This window comes from Melanostigma gelatinosum (genome assembly GCF_949748355.1).
Source record: "Melanostigma gelatinosum genome assembly, chromosome: 9".
In the NCBI taxonomy this organism is placed as follows: Eukaryota; Metazoa; Chordata; class Actinopteri; order Perciformes; family Zoarcidae; genus Melanostigma; species Melanostigma gelatinosum.
The window spans coordinates 11058253-11075611 of NC_136642.1; the positions used below are offsets into that span (position 1 = coordinate 11058253).

Here is a 17359-nt window from a genome sequence, read left to right on the forward strand (position 1 = left end):
TCCTCACGTATCCGCCTTTACTTTGTGTTACAACCGCCCGAAACCATGACTAGAACTGTTCCAGGATGACCCGAGAGGATTTATAACACGGACCAAAGTAACGGTTTAACTCCTCCAGTTCCTCTTTTTCATGTGTTTTCTCGGTTTAAATCCCCCTTTCTATTCAAGATAGCGCTTCAGGCTTGCGGAACAGAAGCTGTCTCCACCGTTTTTTCTTCTCCTCTTTCTATTGGATGTCACGCAAGCCAGATACAAATGACGTCACATGTTGGGAAATCCGTGTTTAGCCCCGCACCTCTGACAGCGGAGGGACGTGCAGGTCTGTAAAGTAAACACATCCCCAAACTAGATCCAACTCGAGGAGTGGGCTGAATAACTATTTTAAAGTTTATATGCGTATTTCAATTTACTTAATACTCCTTCTCTATTTCAGAGGGAACTATTCCACTTCCTACTTCACTTTCAATACAAAGGGCTTTTGAATGATTGAGCTTGTTTTCCTTTGAAGTACAAGTACATAAGTAATTTACAATGTGAGAGGTCTGATTATATGTTGTATTCTCTTCAGAGTGAACACATTAATACGCTTTAACTTTGTTCATGCTGCTGTCTTTACAATCTGTAAAAAATGATGATGTATTTTAACATTATGCCAGATGGACTTTCAAAGGACAAAATCCTGTTTAATGTTCTAGTTTTATTTACTGGAAGTTTGAAACTTAAAATATTTACTGTTTGCAGACTTAATGGTTCAAAGGTGCTTTCAATGTGATTCATGATCTTTGCTTTTATTATCAATAATAATACTTTGACAAAATAAGAAACAAAATAAGAAAAAAATAACACTGTAATTAGGACACAGCTGTTTCTTCTGTATCTCTGAAGAGAGGTTGCTGGTTGGTCTGAGTTGGTAAAAAAAGACAACGTGGTGGTGGAATGAGGGCGAGTTTGAAAGGAAGGTAATCTATAAGGAAGCGGAGTGAGCGATGGATGAGACAGTAGAGGGAGGACATACTATCTGTGATGTGAGGTGGAGACAGGAAAGAAAACGAGTAGCAGGAGAGAGCTTCCCATACTTTACGGATAAGGCACTTAACATACAAACAACTACAAAGCATAACAACAAGACAGCAACATTCATTTCTGGAACCCTCACAAGTCTCAAACACTAAACTGCTAGAAAATTATTTCAACATCTTTTACCCCCTGAACATCGAATAACAACACCTGTAAAACCAGTTTCATAGACACAATCATACCTAAAATCATTCAGTTAGATCTACATTTAAAATTCTAACCCAGGTTAACAAACATAACCCAGGCTACAAGGCAGTGAATTGAAGAAATCTGGCCCCTATTTGTAAAATCTGGAAATGGCGAACCTGTCCCATTCAATCCCGACTCAACTGGATCAAACCACTATAGCCAAACCAGAGAGGAAAAACATTCAGCTCCGTCAAAAACTAGCAGGAAGCTGAGATTTATATTGCAGTGTCGTTTCTGATGGCTCCAACAGCAAAGAACTGAGAATGACAACCTTTACAGGTCAGATGTCTCTTCTGGAAGAAGGAGTTTTACAATAAAGAGCTATGCTGGCTTAAGAATAGAACATCGATTAAAACAAGAAAGCATGATGTTCTTTCTGTTTATGGACAGAAATTACACTAAATTTACTCCTTAAACCTTAAAAGGCAGACATCTTGTAAATGGCACAGGCTGCACTGGAGAGCAGAGGTATGTAGTCCCGCTGCTCGCTATTACAGTATATCAGAGACACTGTATGTTTGTGCAAAGACGGTGCAATAGCTGAATACTTCCGTAATTGCATAGACAGAAAAATTTGGGAATTAAATGCAATGTTGTCTCAATTTCTTAAAACTCAATTTCACTCTCTTTTGTTCTTCTATTCGAAAACAAAAAAGATGCAACTAAATAAAGCAACACAAGATTAAAGCAGAAAGCTTTTTTTTGTCTTTTTGAATGGCATTTTAACAGCCAGTAGCTGGCTCAAAGGCACACAGAACAAGGAAAGCTAAGAAGAAGCACCATCACCCCGTCCTCTGTCCATTTTCTCCCCTGTGTCTTTGAAACATTTGGACTGACATCACAAGCTGACAACGACACATTTTCCTTTCGTGACAAAGCTAAACAGCCTTGCCACTGAATGTAGTGTGTATCATCTGCCGGACCGCTGCGCCCTCTAAGGGACGAATGAATGTGTGCGAGTGTGTTTTTGTGTTGTGCAAAAAGTAACAGTGTCAAATTTCCTCAGGATACCTGCTGTTCTTGGTTTTCGGGGAATGGCTTTCCTCCCCGCTAACCCACAATCCTTTTCTACTTTCTCTCTCTTTTCATCCCTCCCTCCTGCTCCCCCACCGAGGGATATGAGTCCTTCTCGCGTTCGTTCGTCCTGACACTTGTTTGCTTTCACTCTCTCTTGCTGTGGTTGTTGTTGTGGGCCGTGTGACCGTTCTGCACCGGCCCATTTTTCTTCATGTCCTTTTTATCCTCCTCTCCCTCCCCCTCTTCTGACTCATCAGTTTCATCTTTGTCACTTCTCTCATCGTCCACTTTTTCCTGAAAAAAAAAACCAAACAAACAGTGTCAAACTTTGTCAGAACAAACTCAACTCATCCAGTTGTTTATAAAGGTGTGTGTGTCTTGTTGTGCACAAAAGATCCATAAAAAGACATGGATTTTAATATTCCTATATCTCTTCCATGGCTTGAATGAAATACATTGTTATGTTTTATGTATTTATAGTTTTTATGTGTTATATTATATCTTGTGGGTCCAGGCTGGATGATGAGAATGTAAGCACTTCCATGATTTTAAAACAGAAAAAACAGAGTCCATTGCTTTCCATTAACTTCTATTAGCATAAAACAACCAAATCTCAAACAAAACTGTGAGTGGTTGAGTTGCATTGTGGATAATGTAGGTACCAAGTTTTGGACAAGTAAGAAAGATGTGTGGAATAAAAAAGCTGAGATCTCTGCTTCTGCGATTTTTATCCTTTCAAATGTTTCAGCTGCAGCTTTTCAGTACGGAGTACATGTCATTCTCTTATTTTCCTTTTCTAGTGTTCTATTTCATCTGGTTTATCTTTATTTACTGTCTAATTGTCTCTTAATAAATGCTGTATGATGAAGATGTGAGCGTTGAAATTTCAGAGACTAAATGGATGGAAAACAGAATGTTGAACTTTGCATTAGATTTCTTTGTTTGCTCACATTGTGGGTGAGGAAGCGGATTGCTATGCGTATAATGAGCACAGCCCAAAATATATGAAGACACTGCAGAGTCATCAAAAGTCCGTTGAAGAAGTAGTAGCCAAAGAAGGGTTCATAGATGGTCACTGGGTAAACCCAAGTACAGTAAATAATCCTGCAATAGAGAAAGAGAGAGGATTAAGGACAAGGCCACTTAAATAACAGGTGCATATCACAATGATATGCTGAAACAATTGTTTAAAACGTGTGTGTGTGTGTGTGTGTACCAGAAGGGGAAGATGACCAGCCGAGTGATGATGAAGATTGCAGCAAATACAATGAAGATGTAGTTACAGGCATTTCTCCACCCAGCATAGTTGAACATCTTCGCAGACTGTCAGAGGGAGAAAGAAAGGAAATGTGTTGAATCAGTCAACTGCAGATAAATATATAATTAGTTTGTTTGATAAATGGTGTCGGTTTGCCTCTATTCAACTAAAGAAGAACTAAAGTGTAGTTTCCTCCACAAGGTGGCAATGTGTCATCAGTGTGTCTGAGTTCGTCTCAGTTGAAGTTTCATTGCACTCAGTGAATCGAGTGTGAACTAAACTCGCAGCATGTTGCAGCATAGTAGGTATAAATGACATCAACATAACATATGATGTGGGGATAATTATTCATACTGGCCCCATTCACATGTTTGCTAATCAAAATACTGTGAGTGTATGAATGGCGTTTACCTCCAGGAAGTAATCGGAGGAGTCGTGAACCAGCATGATGAGAGTTCCAGCACGGATGTAGTTAACGCACCAGGAGAAGCTGATGAGGAGGATGGTAGCCACATGGTGGACAATCTGCTCCTTGAAGTCCTAAAGAGAAGGCACAAGGAGACATGGTTGTTATGCTGGAACAAAGGAAATGTTGGGAAAATATATTTATGTCTCACATGTTTTAAGTGTATATGTGTGTGAAGTGTTAAACTCTGCTTAAGAGGCATCTAGGTTAGACTAATCTGTTGAAGGAACACATTGTGCCTCTTTTGCAAGATTTCCTCCCACTGGGCTCAGCTGACTGACCCTGGCTGAGCAAAGTTCAAACACACACACGCACATGTGTAACAACAGTCTAATGTCCAGCCAGGTGTCAAACTGATCAGATAGTAAGAACATAGTGTCCTCTGACATACAGTGAATCATGATGCAATAACCACATTAAAGTGGTTATTAAACACAAACTTCTGTTTGTAGAGATTATATTTGTTTTCCATTAACAGTTATTGCTGTGTATTTTTCCTTCTGTTACCGTTAAAGCGTTGTTGTTTTATACCGACCAGAACTAAGGAGAAGAGATGAATAAATGAATTCACTCACTTTGCGTTTGACATCAGAAGCCACACTGAAGAGCAGAGAGCTGTAGAAACCCAGCTCAATCATATAGTACCAATACTGAGATGGCAGGAGAGTCTGAAGGAGAGGAAAAAGCGTTACTGTCAAAATCAATACACCAATTTGAGCACAAACATATTGGGAACTAGCCACTATCATCACTATTACTGATTGATCTAGTTATCTTTATTCTCCTGATCAATTCATTAATAGTTTGGTCTATAATAATGTCAGAAAATAGTGAAAGATGTCCATTATAAGTTCTTAGAGGCCAAGCTGACACATCAGAAATGTTTGTTTTATACAAGACTCCAAAAGCCAAAGATGTTATTATTATTACAGAAGACAGTGACCAACCAGTTTATTTCTACTTTTATGTTGAAAAACCTACTTAAAAGATGAACAGATTAATGAAATAACAATCATTTTAAGGAGTGTCTTGTAATTTGTGTCTCAGGCTTTCTTCAGTATTCTTCAAATCAAATTTAAGACTTATTAAAACCACAAATAATGCACTTCTATATCTTTTTCACAGTCATAACAGGCAAAGAATTGCATCCTACAACCCGGAAATGAGTTGGCATTGTTGCACTCAGATACTGGTGCGTTCAGTGTACATCCCAGAGACTTACCAGCACAGGGAAACCTTGCCACATCTCCTTCACGTCATACAGCCAAGGTTTCTGGAAGGAGAGATGCGATTGGAATGTATTTTATATCTACTAACTCAGCATGGCAATGAGTCAGTCCTCTAAAAGTGTGGGAGGTGAGGTTATCACAGCAACAAAAAACAAACAAAAAAAGACAGACTACTGTGGAAACTGTCATGTTTCAATGGCCGGGCAGTTGACGAATGAGCACGTGAACATGAAAAGGCGAGAAGAGGAGGGGTCGAGGTTAACGTGGCAGTACTCACATCGATGAGGGAGGCCAGGCCGGCAATGAAAGCAAGAAGGTAAAAGGTAAATCTCCAACTGCAAGAGAACACACACACATACAAACAAACGTTCTACTCAGTCAATGGGGAGAGGACAATAGACACATTTTCTACCAGCAGACTCGTAAACACATCACGAACACACAGTCCCAAACACTCAAGAACGCCAGAATGAAATGCCACGCTGAATGAATAGCCCGGAAAAATGTGGTGAACGGCACTGAGAATGTCAAATCAGGACACACACACACACACAAACACGTGACACACAATGAGCGCTGTCAGACTGTTTCCTCCCTGTGAATCCGGTAACAGAGACAGTAAGGGGGTCATTCCCACTACACAGCAGTGGAGACAAACGGTACACAAGAATAGGAAAGTGAACATGAGAAGAAGAGACACTGAGAGTGTAAATGATACTCTCCCTTACTTTTCCCACCAGTGTAACAGAACGCCTGTTGTGTGCACACAAACAACAGATTGATTCAGAAGAGAAACGTCACACCAAGCACACCAAAACAAAGACGCAGTCTAGAACATCAATCTGAAATCACACACACATATACAGCAGAGACACACTGCAGACAGATTCGTCTTCTTGCAGATTAAAGGGTCACTTCACCAAAATGACAACAAAAAAACTTTTGTTTTCGCTATGGGTTAAATTTGTAAAGATTTTATGTTTTTTTTAAGTCTGTGCCCATATGTACACAGTAGGGGTGTAACGGTTCACAAAATTCACGGTTGGGTTCGGTACGATACAGTGGAGCCACGGTTCGGTACGTTTCGGTACAGTAGAAAACTATAAATGCCAGAGAAATGTACTTGATTTTAAAATATATTGATTCATTGCAACTAACATCATAAAGTTATTCTTTGACTTTGAACAATGATGGAACTATACCTGAGTGACTCATCTTCTGGGGTGTCTTCTTAGCAACACATAAGCATAAAAAACAAAAACTGCTCCTCAATGTTATGTAGTATTGTTACTTACATCTTGCAAAAGAGATTTTTAATCTCAATGGGACTACCTGGTTAAATAAAGGTTTAAAAAAATATATATATATATATTATAAAATAATATTTATTCAAACGTATTCGGTTCGTCATGCGTACCGAACCGTGAGCCTCGTACCGAACGGTTCAATACGAATACGCGTACCGTTACACCCCTAGTACACAGTGACATCACACCTTTTCATGTCCAGTATGTACAGGAGGAAGCATTACAGCGAGCTTATATGGGCCTTTATGGGCACCTGACTTGTTTTAAGATAGACTTGGAATAAAATGCAAACAAATCCCTTAAAATTTTAAAGTGCTAAGAAAATATTTCCAAGCAAATGAGCATCTACTGTAGAAAATCATGTGATATGTTCAAACAATCCAGAACAGCTATTAATGGAGATTTATATTTGGTAAACTGCTGTTTCCAAAGTCAAGAATGACTTTTTCAGGGACTATTCCTTTAGTTCCAGTGAAAACTGCTCACAACGAGACCGTGTCTTCTTGTAATTTGGGTGAACTGACCCTTGACGACACATTAATAAAGACCATGACAATTAAGCGAATGGTTACAACAGTGACGTCACTAGAAAGAAGTTCTACATTGAGCACAACACATGGGGTGTAATAATGCATGAACAAGTCTTCTATGAAAGTGTCTGTCAGTCCTAGTGATGCCAACAGTGTGACGCTGTCTGTTGCCGTTTATGGCCCTCTCTTAGATATGGTTATCTGTAGTACTGCACATATCTTCTAAGTGTCATCTGTTACCGCGGTGCGAATCCTGCCAGCTGACCCTAGCTAGTTTCATTAGCCTCGTATTATCAGGTGATCATGCTGTTGGTCTAACTCAGTTAACGCTCACACATAAACATGACCAACAGTGGTGACAGAGCCCCTGTTGCCGAGGCCCTGTGCTAATGAGTGTGAGTGAAGGGATTTGTGTGTGTGTGTGTTTGTGTGTGTTTGTGTGTGTGCGTGAGATAAGTCGGGGCTACAGGCATGGTAGCAGCGGAGTGGCATTGTAATGAGTGCATGTTAAAAATAGAGGGCTACTTTTGCCCTCAGAAATGTGCTCATATAGCCAGAGGAACGCAAGGGTTAGCAGCTGTTTCAACATGCTCCATAACTCTATAGACATATGTGCATATATATGTTTAAGTGTGCGTTTGCGTGTGTGTGTGCGTATGCGCGTGCTTACCTGGCCTCTCGAAACTTTTTGAGCAAACTCGGCCTGTCCTGGTTCCGTCGTCTCCTGAACCATTGCTGCACTTGTCTTCCTGAACGGCCGGTCTGCTTGCAAAGACTTGCTATTGAAGTCTGAGAACAGCACAAAGAGATCCGATTGAAGTATTCAATTTCCTGATCGAACACACAGCCCACCCCTCTGTCTTTTTAAAGTGTTCGGACACGTACCTGTGTGGGGTTTTTGGTAATGTTACAGTAGTAGGAATCCAGTGTGGGGTTGTGAGGGACTTTGAGCCGCACCGTCTCTTTCACCCCGAGCAGAGAAGCCAGGGGTGTAGCCACCGTCCTGCAGTCACAAAAAGGTTGTAACGATTAAAAGGAGATGAAATGCAGAGAATTTAAAGACAGTAATAACACGTTTTATTTGTATAGCGCTTTAAAAGGTATTCAAAGACGCTCACAGTACAGGGTGCAATCACAGAAACTCTTTTAATTTGTGAGGAATTAATTCATATTTGAGGGAAACGAAGCATATAGACATAAAGGTAATTTGAATCATTAGAGGTTAGGATGACGAGAGGTAAGTGTTTATACGAACAAGTTAAATAAATAAGTACTATAAAAAACAATATGAGTCACTTGAATGAATGGAGCTTTACTTGTTCTAGAGAACGGCACAGCATTAGGAACATTACATATTAGCAGAGATAAAAATAACGGATGAATATAATAAAATAAAATAATTAGAGGTCAGCACGATGGGCAGAGTGAAGGAGAAAGAAGGAGAAGACAGCCATCAAAGGAAAAAGACAGGAGACTGGACTGAACATGTTTTGAATCAATAACCAAAGACTTAGATGAGGGGCGCAGAGATTCAGTGACTGACCTTTCAAAGACCTGACGGACAATGAGGAATATAAGGGCGATGGGCAGCGCCACCCACAAGTCGTGGGTTTTGGCGTACACTCGTCCATCCCGGTCCTCCAGGTCAGCCCAGCCCAGGCCCTCTGGAAACCACAGCCGCTCCTGCCAGAACCACTCGCTCAGCCCCAACAGCATCCTGCAACACGGGACACACAAAGAGTCAGCACCAGCTCTACGGGTTTATCAGGTGGTAAAGACCCAAGATGCACAAGTTCTAGAGGCAGAACCCACACCCTAACAAATACGGGTCCACCTAAAATCTGAATCCACAAGACATCTGTGACTGGGAATGTTTGCTACCATGCCATTAAGAGAATTAGATGATGGCACTAATGTTTCCCTCTCACTGGAATACGTTTTCCTAATGCATATAACAGAGCACAAGCAGCATGCTGGGAGCTCAGCGGAGGAGGCCCACGTGAGGGAAGAGAAATCAGACCAACAACTTAGCTCCGTGCTTTCAACATCAGCACTTTCTGAAGTGTTGACAGCAGCTGCGAATGTTGTTTTTATATGCAGAGTACGGAGGTGACATTTTTCTGCTGCTAAGTTCAGGGAGTGGCAGAGAAAGAGAGTAAAAACAGGGGGGGGGGCATTGAAGGAGAACTAGCGGCTGAGAGATGTGAGTCATGATTCGTCCACACATCTCTGGAGTCCCCTTGCAGATCTACAGTAACTCCCCTTCCATCCGATGCAGCTGTATTGGGTGGAAGGGGAGTTCCAAAGCCCTGTAAGCGCTTCACTTCCAGTCCCATCCCCACCCTGCTGCTCCCCACCAGTAATCAAGAAGGATTGCCTCTTTGAGCCATGTGTAATGATCCCCCACCCCAACCACTCCCTCGACTTTATCTTCAAAACATGCAGCTGAAATTACTCGGATGTGAAGGTCTGGGTTAGGTTCGCCTGAAGAGAAGCAGTGTGGTTAAAGACTAAAATCCTGTTTCCTTTCTGAAGTTTAGGGCTGCAATACTGCAATAATTTACATGATCAAATAATCTCATCAGTTCCTTGATTGAGAGTTTCTTCAACAAAATGTCAAAAGATAGAAAAACTTGTTCATTCATATTTCCCGGATTCCAGAGGTGATTTCTTCACATTGACTTTCTTCTGACCAACAGACTAAAACCCCAAAGCATTCAGTTTACTATCAAAACTAAGAAAATAGCAAACAGTCGTGTTTAAAAAGCTAAACCAGAGTTTAATGACTTAATTGATTGTATAGAATTGGTTTTGGGTTTTTTTTTGTTTGGCGATGGACATATCAAGATATCACCTCATCGCTTCAACTTTACAGAAGTTGAAAACTGTTCACACATCTTTATCTACCATCCATGAGACAATGTCACGCATGAGTGTGTTGGTTATTTTCCACATCATGTCATGTTAGTCATGGCCGCCGTTTCCTGTTGCAACAGCACGGCTGGCCGAGCCCTCTCTCTCTCTCTCGCTCTCTGTCTCTCTCTCTCCCCTCAGCCCAGGTGGTGGTGGATAGGAAGGGTGACACATTTTTCCTAGTTAGTTTGCAAACTCTTCCACTTCAGTAGCACTGTGCCTCACTCCTGGTGTGTCCTGACAGATCTTGTGCTCTGCTGAACAGCTTGTTTGTGTGCATGTTTGGCTTCATGAGGAGCAGTGTGGTCCAACCAAAAACAGATCACCGAATGAGCTTCTGAGCACACACTCCGTTGACTTATCTGTGTATTTCATGATTCCCCTTAATAACAACAGACTATAAACAGTTCGGAAGTGTAATCGTGCTAAACATACAAGCATGCACAGACGTCGGAAAATAAACAATCATAGTGGAAAACTTCTTCATATTTTGTATTGCTGCCGTGCGGAAAAGATTTAGGATTTGGTAGAATATTTTAGGGTTTCTAGTTGAGATCATCCAGTGAATGCAGCATGTTAAGGCTCTTTCCCCCCCACAGCTTTCCTAACAACACATTCCATTGGCCCACTGGATCATATGACCAGACTCTGACCATTTCAAAGGTCCAATAACAATAAAGGATGGCTCTGTCAGAGTGAGGGAGAAAGGAAGTTTTCTCACTGTCTCCTCTCTCTTATCCTTACTGTGAATATACATTGTGAGGATTTAATGATTGTAAACACAGAACTGAACTTCAGGCTGGCAGAGCAAAGCTCCAGATGTTACTGATGTGTTGAAGTAAAGGTACCAGGCCTCAGAGAAAAAACCTCAACAGAGCAGACAGGATCCTGGTACAGAGTCCAGGAAGATTTCAATTATGTAAACACACCGCCACTATACCAAGGGAGCGCTTCACCTTTCACTTTGCATGGATTGATAACTTTTTATGGAGTTTTAAAGTAACCGAGCACTTTGTTTATCTGAATGATAGGAGACTGAGTCGACAAGAGGAACATAAGTCACGAGACAGCAGCAGCAAGTCACTCAAAACACATCTATTTAAATGTGGCATAGCTACCCATTTACTCACATCCATCCATACTTAAGCTGTTCACTCACTGCTGACTCATTCAAACCACAACCTTTTTAAAATGACAGACCGCTTGGACAGCGTACACTTGAGAGCTCAAAGCTGATCTCAGAACCTCAAGCGTGAAAGTTTGAGAAGTCAGAGACGTCACGTCGACTACATGCTGATATCACAACAGGTCCTAAGACTAAAGAGTCTAAATGAGGCTGAGTCAGTCAGATAAGTACGGCAAACAGCATATTAGCACCAGTATAACATGATTTTAAATGATATAAACATATTGGACTGATGATGGCAATAACACATTTCACTGATGAATCTGACTGTTTTGTAAATTGACTCAGATATTGTAATAAAATGATGTAATGGGCCACCTTTCCTAACAGAGCGGATACACTTTAAAGCATTTAATTAGTATGCTATTTGGTGTCGCGTGATTAAAGCTGAAATGATGAGTCAATCAATGAATTGATGAAAGAAATTCAGCTATTTTGTGTCAGTCGTAACAATTAATAATTAATAAATAATTCTAAATATTTCCAGCTTCTCAAGAGTGAATATTTCCTGATTTCTCTGTCATACATGACACATTTAACTGAATATATTTGGCTATGGACTGTTTGTTAAATACAAACCTACGGGACATTCTATAATGGATGCTTTTTCAGTATTTTCTTATGGACCAAACAATAAATTGAGAAAATACATGTCTGACGAATTGATAATGAGAGTAGTTGCTACTTGCAGCCAAGTGCTGTATCACTGTACATGTACTGCTGTACATGTAATATCAGCACTGACAAGAGTAAAATGAGTCGAGTAAAAACATCAATATCAGTTCAACTGTAGATCACAGTAAATATTAAGTAAGTCAACCTTCTAAACTTTCATTTCTTGTGGTCCAACATGCAGCCTCAGTTTACACATGACAGTACAAACAATGAAATCAATGAAGTTCACGGTAATTTGTACTAACGTGCACGATACCGCGGTTACGCAAACGCAGAGATGGCAGGAAATGATATAATGAAAGTGGGCGAAAATGTCAAATCATCATCAAAAGCAGACAGCCAGAGATCACGAGAACATCAACTTCAATACATTCGACACTGATCTGTGACCCTCATGAATTATTAGTGTGGAGATTAAATCGGTCAGCACACTGATTTGAATAGGCCTGTTCGGGAGGTGTAAAGGAAATATTGTCATGTTGATTCTCCTAGATCCTGACTGGATTCAGCCCTTTGAGTAAGTACAGTTACCTCGCCCAGAGCAATTAGACAGCCCCTGGGTATATGTGAGGCTATTCTTTCTGTAGAGTAGAGGCTCTAAATGCTAATGATTCTTGTCTTCAATTGAATTACTGATGAGTCAGTGAAAAGAGCTGAAGAAGCAGATGTTGTAATCACTGACAGAATATAGTTGGAAGTTATTTTCTGTCCAGATTAGGGAGCGATAAACCAAAATCTAAAGCCTATAAAATATATTCTCAAGGTTTTGTGGCGCTAACATAATGTTTGACCTGGATGCTTCCATCAATAAGACGGTTTCTCTTCCTAATGAATTATTCAGTTCGTCTTTAAAATTGACGAACACAGATAGTAAGTACCGTAAGTATCTTATAGTCTGGGGAACAATATCTTTCGTCATTTATTAATACAACTACTATCTTTTGGTTTATTTATTCTATGAGACTGACTCCAAAATATACAATTTACAGTGATATATATCAGAGACAAGCTGCAAATCCTCACAACTGAGAAGCTGAAATACACAATAAATAATAAATAATTATCAAAATTGAAAGGTGACATTTTTTCTCCCCTCTTACTATTTGATTAATGGACCAATTGTTTCAGAATTGTCAGGCTTAGGTGGCCTTCAACCAACGATTAACATAATGTTTGACCTGTATGCAAAGCTTCACAACACATGCACACATATTTGGCTATTATTGTCATAGATTTTCATTAATTTGAATAGGAGCGAGTGCTCATGGTGATATAGACAAATCTCATCTGGTTTAACAAAACAACACGATTCCCATCAGAAGTCTAAACCAACCATATCTCAATTTAAGATAATCTTACTCTCATACAATCTCTTATATGTGTTATCTGTCACTGTGGCGTTCACACTAGCCTAAATGTAACTGTTTGATAAGGGAGACGTTAGAGGAAGAGCAAAGTGAAGACCACAATGGTAGGAGGGGGTCCCAAACTCAAACAAATCAGTCATTAAAACATAAACGGATACCATTTAAAAGAGTCTCCACGTGCTATGACCCGGAGCACTTCTGCCTGTAAACTCGTGGTGTTGTATCACCGGCCTGTAGTTGTGCAGCGTATGTTACAGTGACCTGTTACAGTGATAATGTGACATAATCTGCTGCTAGTTAGCAAACTTTAAAAACCGACCCAACACTGGGCCACGCGCCAAGCTTCCCCGTGTCTTCATTAGGTCCTCATATTATACAACCGCGGTCAATGGTTATTAACTTACTTTCATATCATTACAATACCACCCCCCCCAACATTCATGTGTTTTTTTTGCCGTTAAAAAACCCACAGGGGCACGTTTGCTGTGTTTAATTAACGGATTCCTAGATGAATGCGTAACGACGTCTGAGGGAAGTAAAAGGATGCGGCGCGTGCGCCCACCGTCAACGCAAAGATACACGAATAACGTCGACTCTCCGTACATGAAAGTGAAACGGTTACGTTACTTACTTTGGTGTGTTTTCCTCGTAGTGAAGCGTGAAATGCGGCTTGGGGTTAAAAAATAAAAATACGTTTGTATTTTTCCCACAAATTCGTCCAGGTCCCTCCTAGCTAGCTAACGTTAACTAGCTACAAACATAACGGTCCTGTTGCCCAGCAGCTAGGATCCCAGTTTAGCATCCGCTCAGATTTTTACACCTTTCCATAGCGTACAAAGTTTGTTTTTCCTCCCAATAAAAACACTGATGAGGGGGTAAAAACAGAAAAGTGTCTCCACATGGGACAATGTGTGAGATACTGCAATGCGACCCCAAATTTCTCCCCCCCACCAAACACAACAGATGTTCAGTCTATTTTCCCTTTTCGTCTTCTCCCCAGCTAATTTCTCCCCGTCTTGTGTGTTCCTGGGAGTCTGCGGGCTCTGTCCGGGTGTCGGGCCGGGCGGAGGTGGAGGAGGACGGGCCAGCACGAGAGCGGAGCGAGAGGAGCAGACAGAGGGAGGAGTGAGAGGATAACGGAGAGGGAGGGACAACGATGACGTCCGAGCACATGAGATACATCCATGGCTGACATACACACAAACACACATCCGCATTTTGTTTCCGCTCGGAGAAAAGTTTAATAAATGAGAATGAGAGTTACTTGTTGTCAGAGCCCTGTGGTTTGGTCTCATACCTTCATTTTCTGTTGTTTCATATGTTCATGGATCAACGACCTTCTTTTTCTCGGGTCACATCGTTTGCCTCAACTGACTTTTGACCTCCTTGTTTTGCAAATCTGGCATAATACTGTTGCATTCATTTACTCAAAATCGTCCTAATATATCCACATCATCCACATTAGCTGAATGGAGAATATGTCTTATTGATTGCTGCTGCTACAAACAAATTTCCCCCTGGGGATGAATAAAGTATACATGTATCTATCTATAATTCTGTAGCATAGCAATATAATTATTGATTTGGGATACTTGTCAACTTTTTGTCTTCAGCAGAATCACATTTTCTTCTGGTATATTTCTTGAGGTATTTAACTGTCACTGGCCAACACCTACATTTGGGATGAAACGGTTACGTCACCTCAAATGATCTCCTGTCTGGAGAACAGTTTGGGTGAGTAAATAAAAAGGTTATTATAACAATATATACTCAATCTTTAAACAAAACAAGTGCCTTTAAACTTTTTAAACAAACAAACAAAAGCAATTCCAAATGTTTGCCTTTTGCAGGGCAGTGCAATGTTTGCACTTCGGCCACAGTGGAGTACGTCTACCGTGCTAACCTTGTGACCCATCCATGAACTATACAAAAAGCTTGTGAGGGGTGCCATGTCGACCTGCTGTACAGAATGACTTTCAAGGTCTGACTAACCGCCTGTAAAACAGCTCAGCCCAGATACCGACAGTTTGAACTTTTGCTGCGGGTTCACATGGACAAAGTCAGTGAGGTGAGATGCCCCACATATGAAGATGAGATGCCCCTCAAGGTGAGATGCCTCTCATAAGAAGGTGAGATACCTCTCATAAGAAGTTGAGATGCCTCTCATAAGAAGGTGAGAAGCCTCTCATAAGAAGGTGAGATGCCTCTCATAAGAAGGTGAGATGCCTCTCATAAGAAGGTGAGATGCCTCTCATAAGAAGGTGAGATACCTCTCATAAGAAGGTGAGATGCCTCTCATAAGAAGGTGAGATGCCTCTCATACGAAGGTGAGATGCCTCTCATAAGAAGGTGAGATACCTCTCATAAGAAGGTGAGATGCCTCTCATAAGAAGGTGAGATACCTCTCATAAGAAGGTGAGATGCCTCTCATAAGAAGGTGAGATGTCTCTCATAAGAAGGTGAGATGCCTCTCATAAGAAGGTGAGATGCCTCTCATAAGAAGGTGAGATGCCTCTCATAAGAAGGTGAGATGCCTCTCATAAGAAGGTGAGATGCCTCTCATAAGAAGGTGAGATGCCTCTCATAAGAAGGTGAGATACCTCTCATAAGAAGGTGAGATGCCTCTCATAAGAAGGTGAGATGCCTCTCATACGAAGGTGAGATGCCTCTCATAAGAAGGTGAGATACCTCTCATAAGAAGGTGAGATGCCTCTCATAAGAAGGTGAGATACCTCTCATAAGAAGGTGAGATGCCTCTCATAAGAAGGTGAGATGTCTCTCATAAGAAGGTGAGATGCCTCTCATAAGAAGGTGAGATGCCTCTCATAAGAAGGTGAGATGCCTCTCATAAGAAGGTGAGATGCCTCTCATAAGAAGGTGAGATGCCTCTCATAAGAAGGTGAGATGCCTCTCATAAGAAGGTGAGACGTCTCTCATAAGAAGGTGAGATGTCTCTCATACGAAGGTGACCTATAGGCTACATCATTGATTCTCAAGGTCTGGGTTGTAGTTCACCAGCGGGTCATGAGTGATTCTAAATGACTCAGGGAGCCAATGATCAAGAAATAAAAACATATTAATGAACCAACTGTTGTCGTCTATGAACCGCTTGTCATTAAAGTAGGTCCCTAACTGCCTCATAAAACATTTATCAAGTTAAAGAAAAGTGTTTTGGAATTCAACTTGAAAATAAAAAAGGTTATGCACCTCATGATATCTCCTTATTGGAATTTGTATAACTCTGTACTTGTTATTGCCAATACAGTTACATCCGCACATGAACAATAGGCCTATATGTTTCCATCCTTTAACCGTTGTAGTTGACATACACCGAGAGATTATGAACTGAAATGTCTATGACACCATCTGAACTAATAAACCTTTTCTTGAACTGCCCTCTCGACCCACAGAGCACGAAGTGGTTAGACTCACAATTTACCATGTGCCTGGACAAACTCATGATCGGACTTCGGGTAAACCGTGGCACTCAAACCACTACGGCTGACCCCACAATTATGACCCAACCTCTGTGGTTTTTGAGAGCGTCCAATTGTAATAGACAACTTAAAGAAACCTTTACTTTATATTCTAGGCAGTCGTAGTAAGCCCCTGTATTTTATATATATATATATATATATATATATATATATATATATATATATATATATATATATATATATATATTAAAACTTCTGAGTTTATACAAGTTATAGTTAATTTCATGATAGCCATCTATGTTGTGTCTTTAATTGATTAGGTTTCATTCAGTGATTTCAACTGTTTGGTACCTTTTTGCAGCTGAGATAGCTCACATTTAACATATAAGGAAGAATGAAAAAGACTCTGCAAGTAACTATTATTAATTAATTCGACAAAATCGTCAATCGACAAATTGAATTAATCAGTCAATGATGTGAGTCACAGATTGTACCCGGTGACATGTATGCCTTTCCATCCAGTTGGGGTTCATTGTCATTCCTTTTACTCTCCATCCTATTCTTTATTCATTCCTTTCATTTTGTTTATTTTATCATTTATTTTCTGTTCAGTAGTTTAGTTATGTATCGTCAAATAAATATTTCATTTATAAAGAACTTGATTATTTGATTTGTGTGTATATGAAATAATAGGTCCACACCTTGATA

The 17359-nt window shown here is 40.4% G+C and overlaps 1 protein-coding gene across 1 annotated transcript; it reads right to left on the bottom strand.

Moving 5' to 3' along the window:
- Positions 1-1061: 1061 nt before the first annotated feature.
- cers2b (ceramide synthase 2b) lies at positions 1062-14270 on the bottom strand. Its single transcript, XM_079274740.1, has 11 exons — positions 13846-14270; positions 8617-8790; positions 7959-8076; positions 7744-7862; positions 5514-5571; positions 5230-5280; positions 4583-4675; positions 3953-4081; positions 3500-3606; positions 3234-3387; positions 1062-2577 (listed from the first exon to the last, which is right to left on the bottom strand). The coding sequence occupies exons 2-11, from the start codon at positions 8787-8789 to the stop codon at positions 2428-2430; spliced, it is 1152 nt and encodes a 383-aa protein (XP_079130866.1). The 5' UTR covers position 8790; positions 13846-14270; the 3' UTR covers positions 1062-2427.
- Positions 14271-17359: the final 3089 nt, after the last annotated feature.

Coding starts and splice junctions, on each gene's coding strand:
- cers2b (XM_079274740.1), bottom strand. CDS start 8,789: ATGCTGTTGGGGCTGAGCGAGTGGTTCTGGCAGGAGCGGCTGTGGTTT. Junction 5,572..7,743: donor AAAAAGTTTCGAGAGGCCAG/GTAAGCACGCGC, acceptor GTTCTCTTGCAG/TTGGAGATTTACCTTTTACC. Junction 5,281..5,513: donor GCCTGGCCTCCCTCATCGAT/GTGAGTACTGCC, acceptor CTCTCCTTCCAG/AAACCTTGGCTGTATGACGT.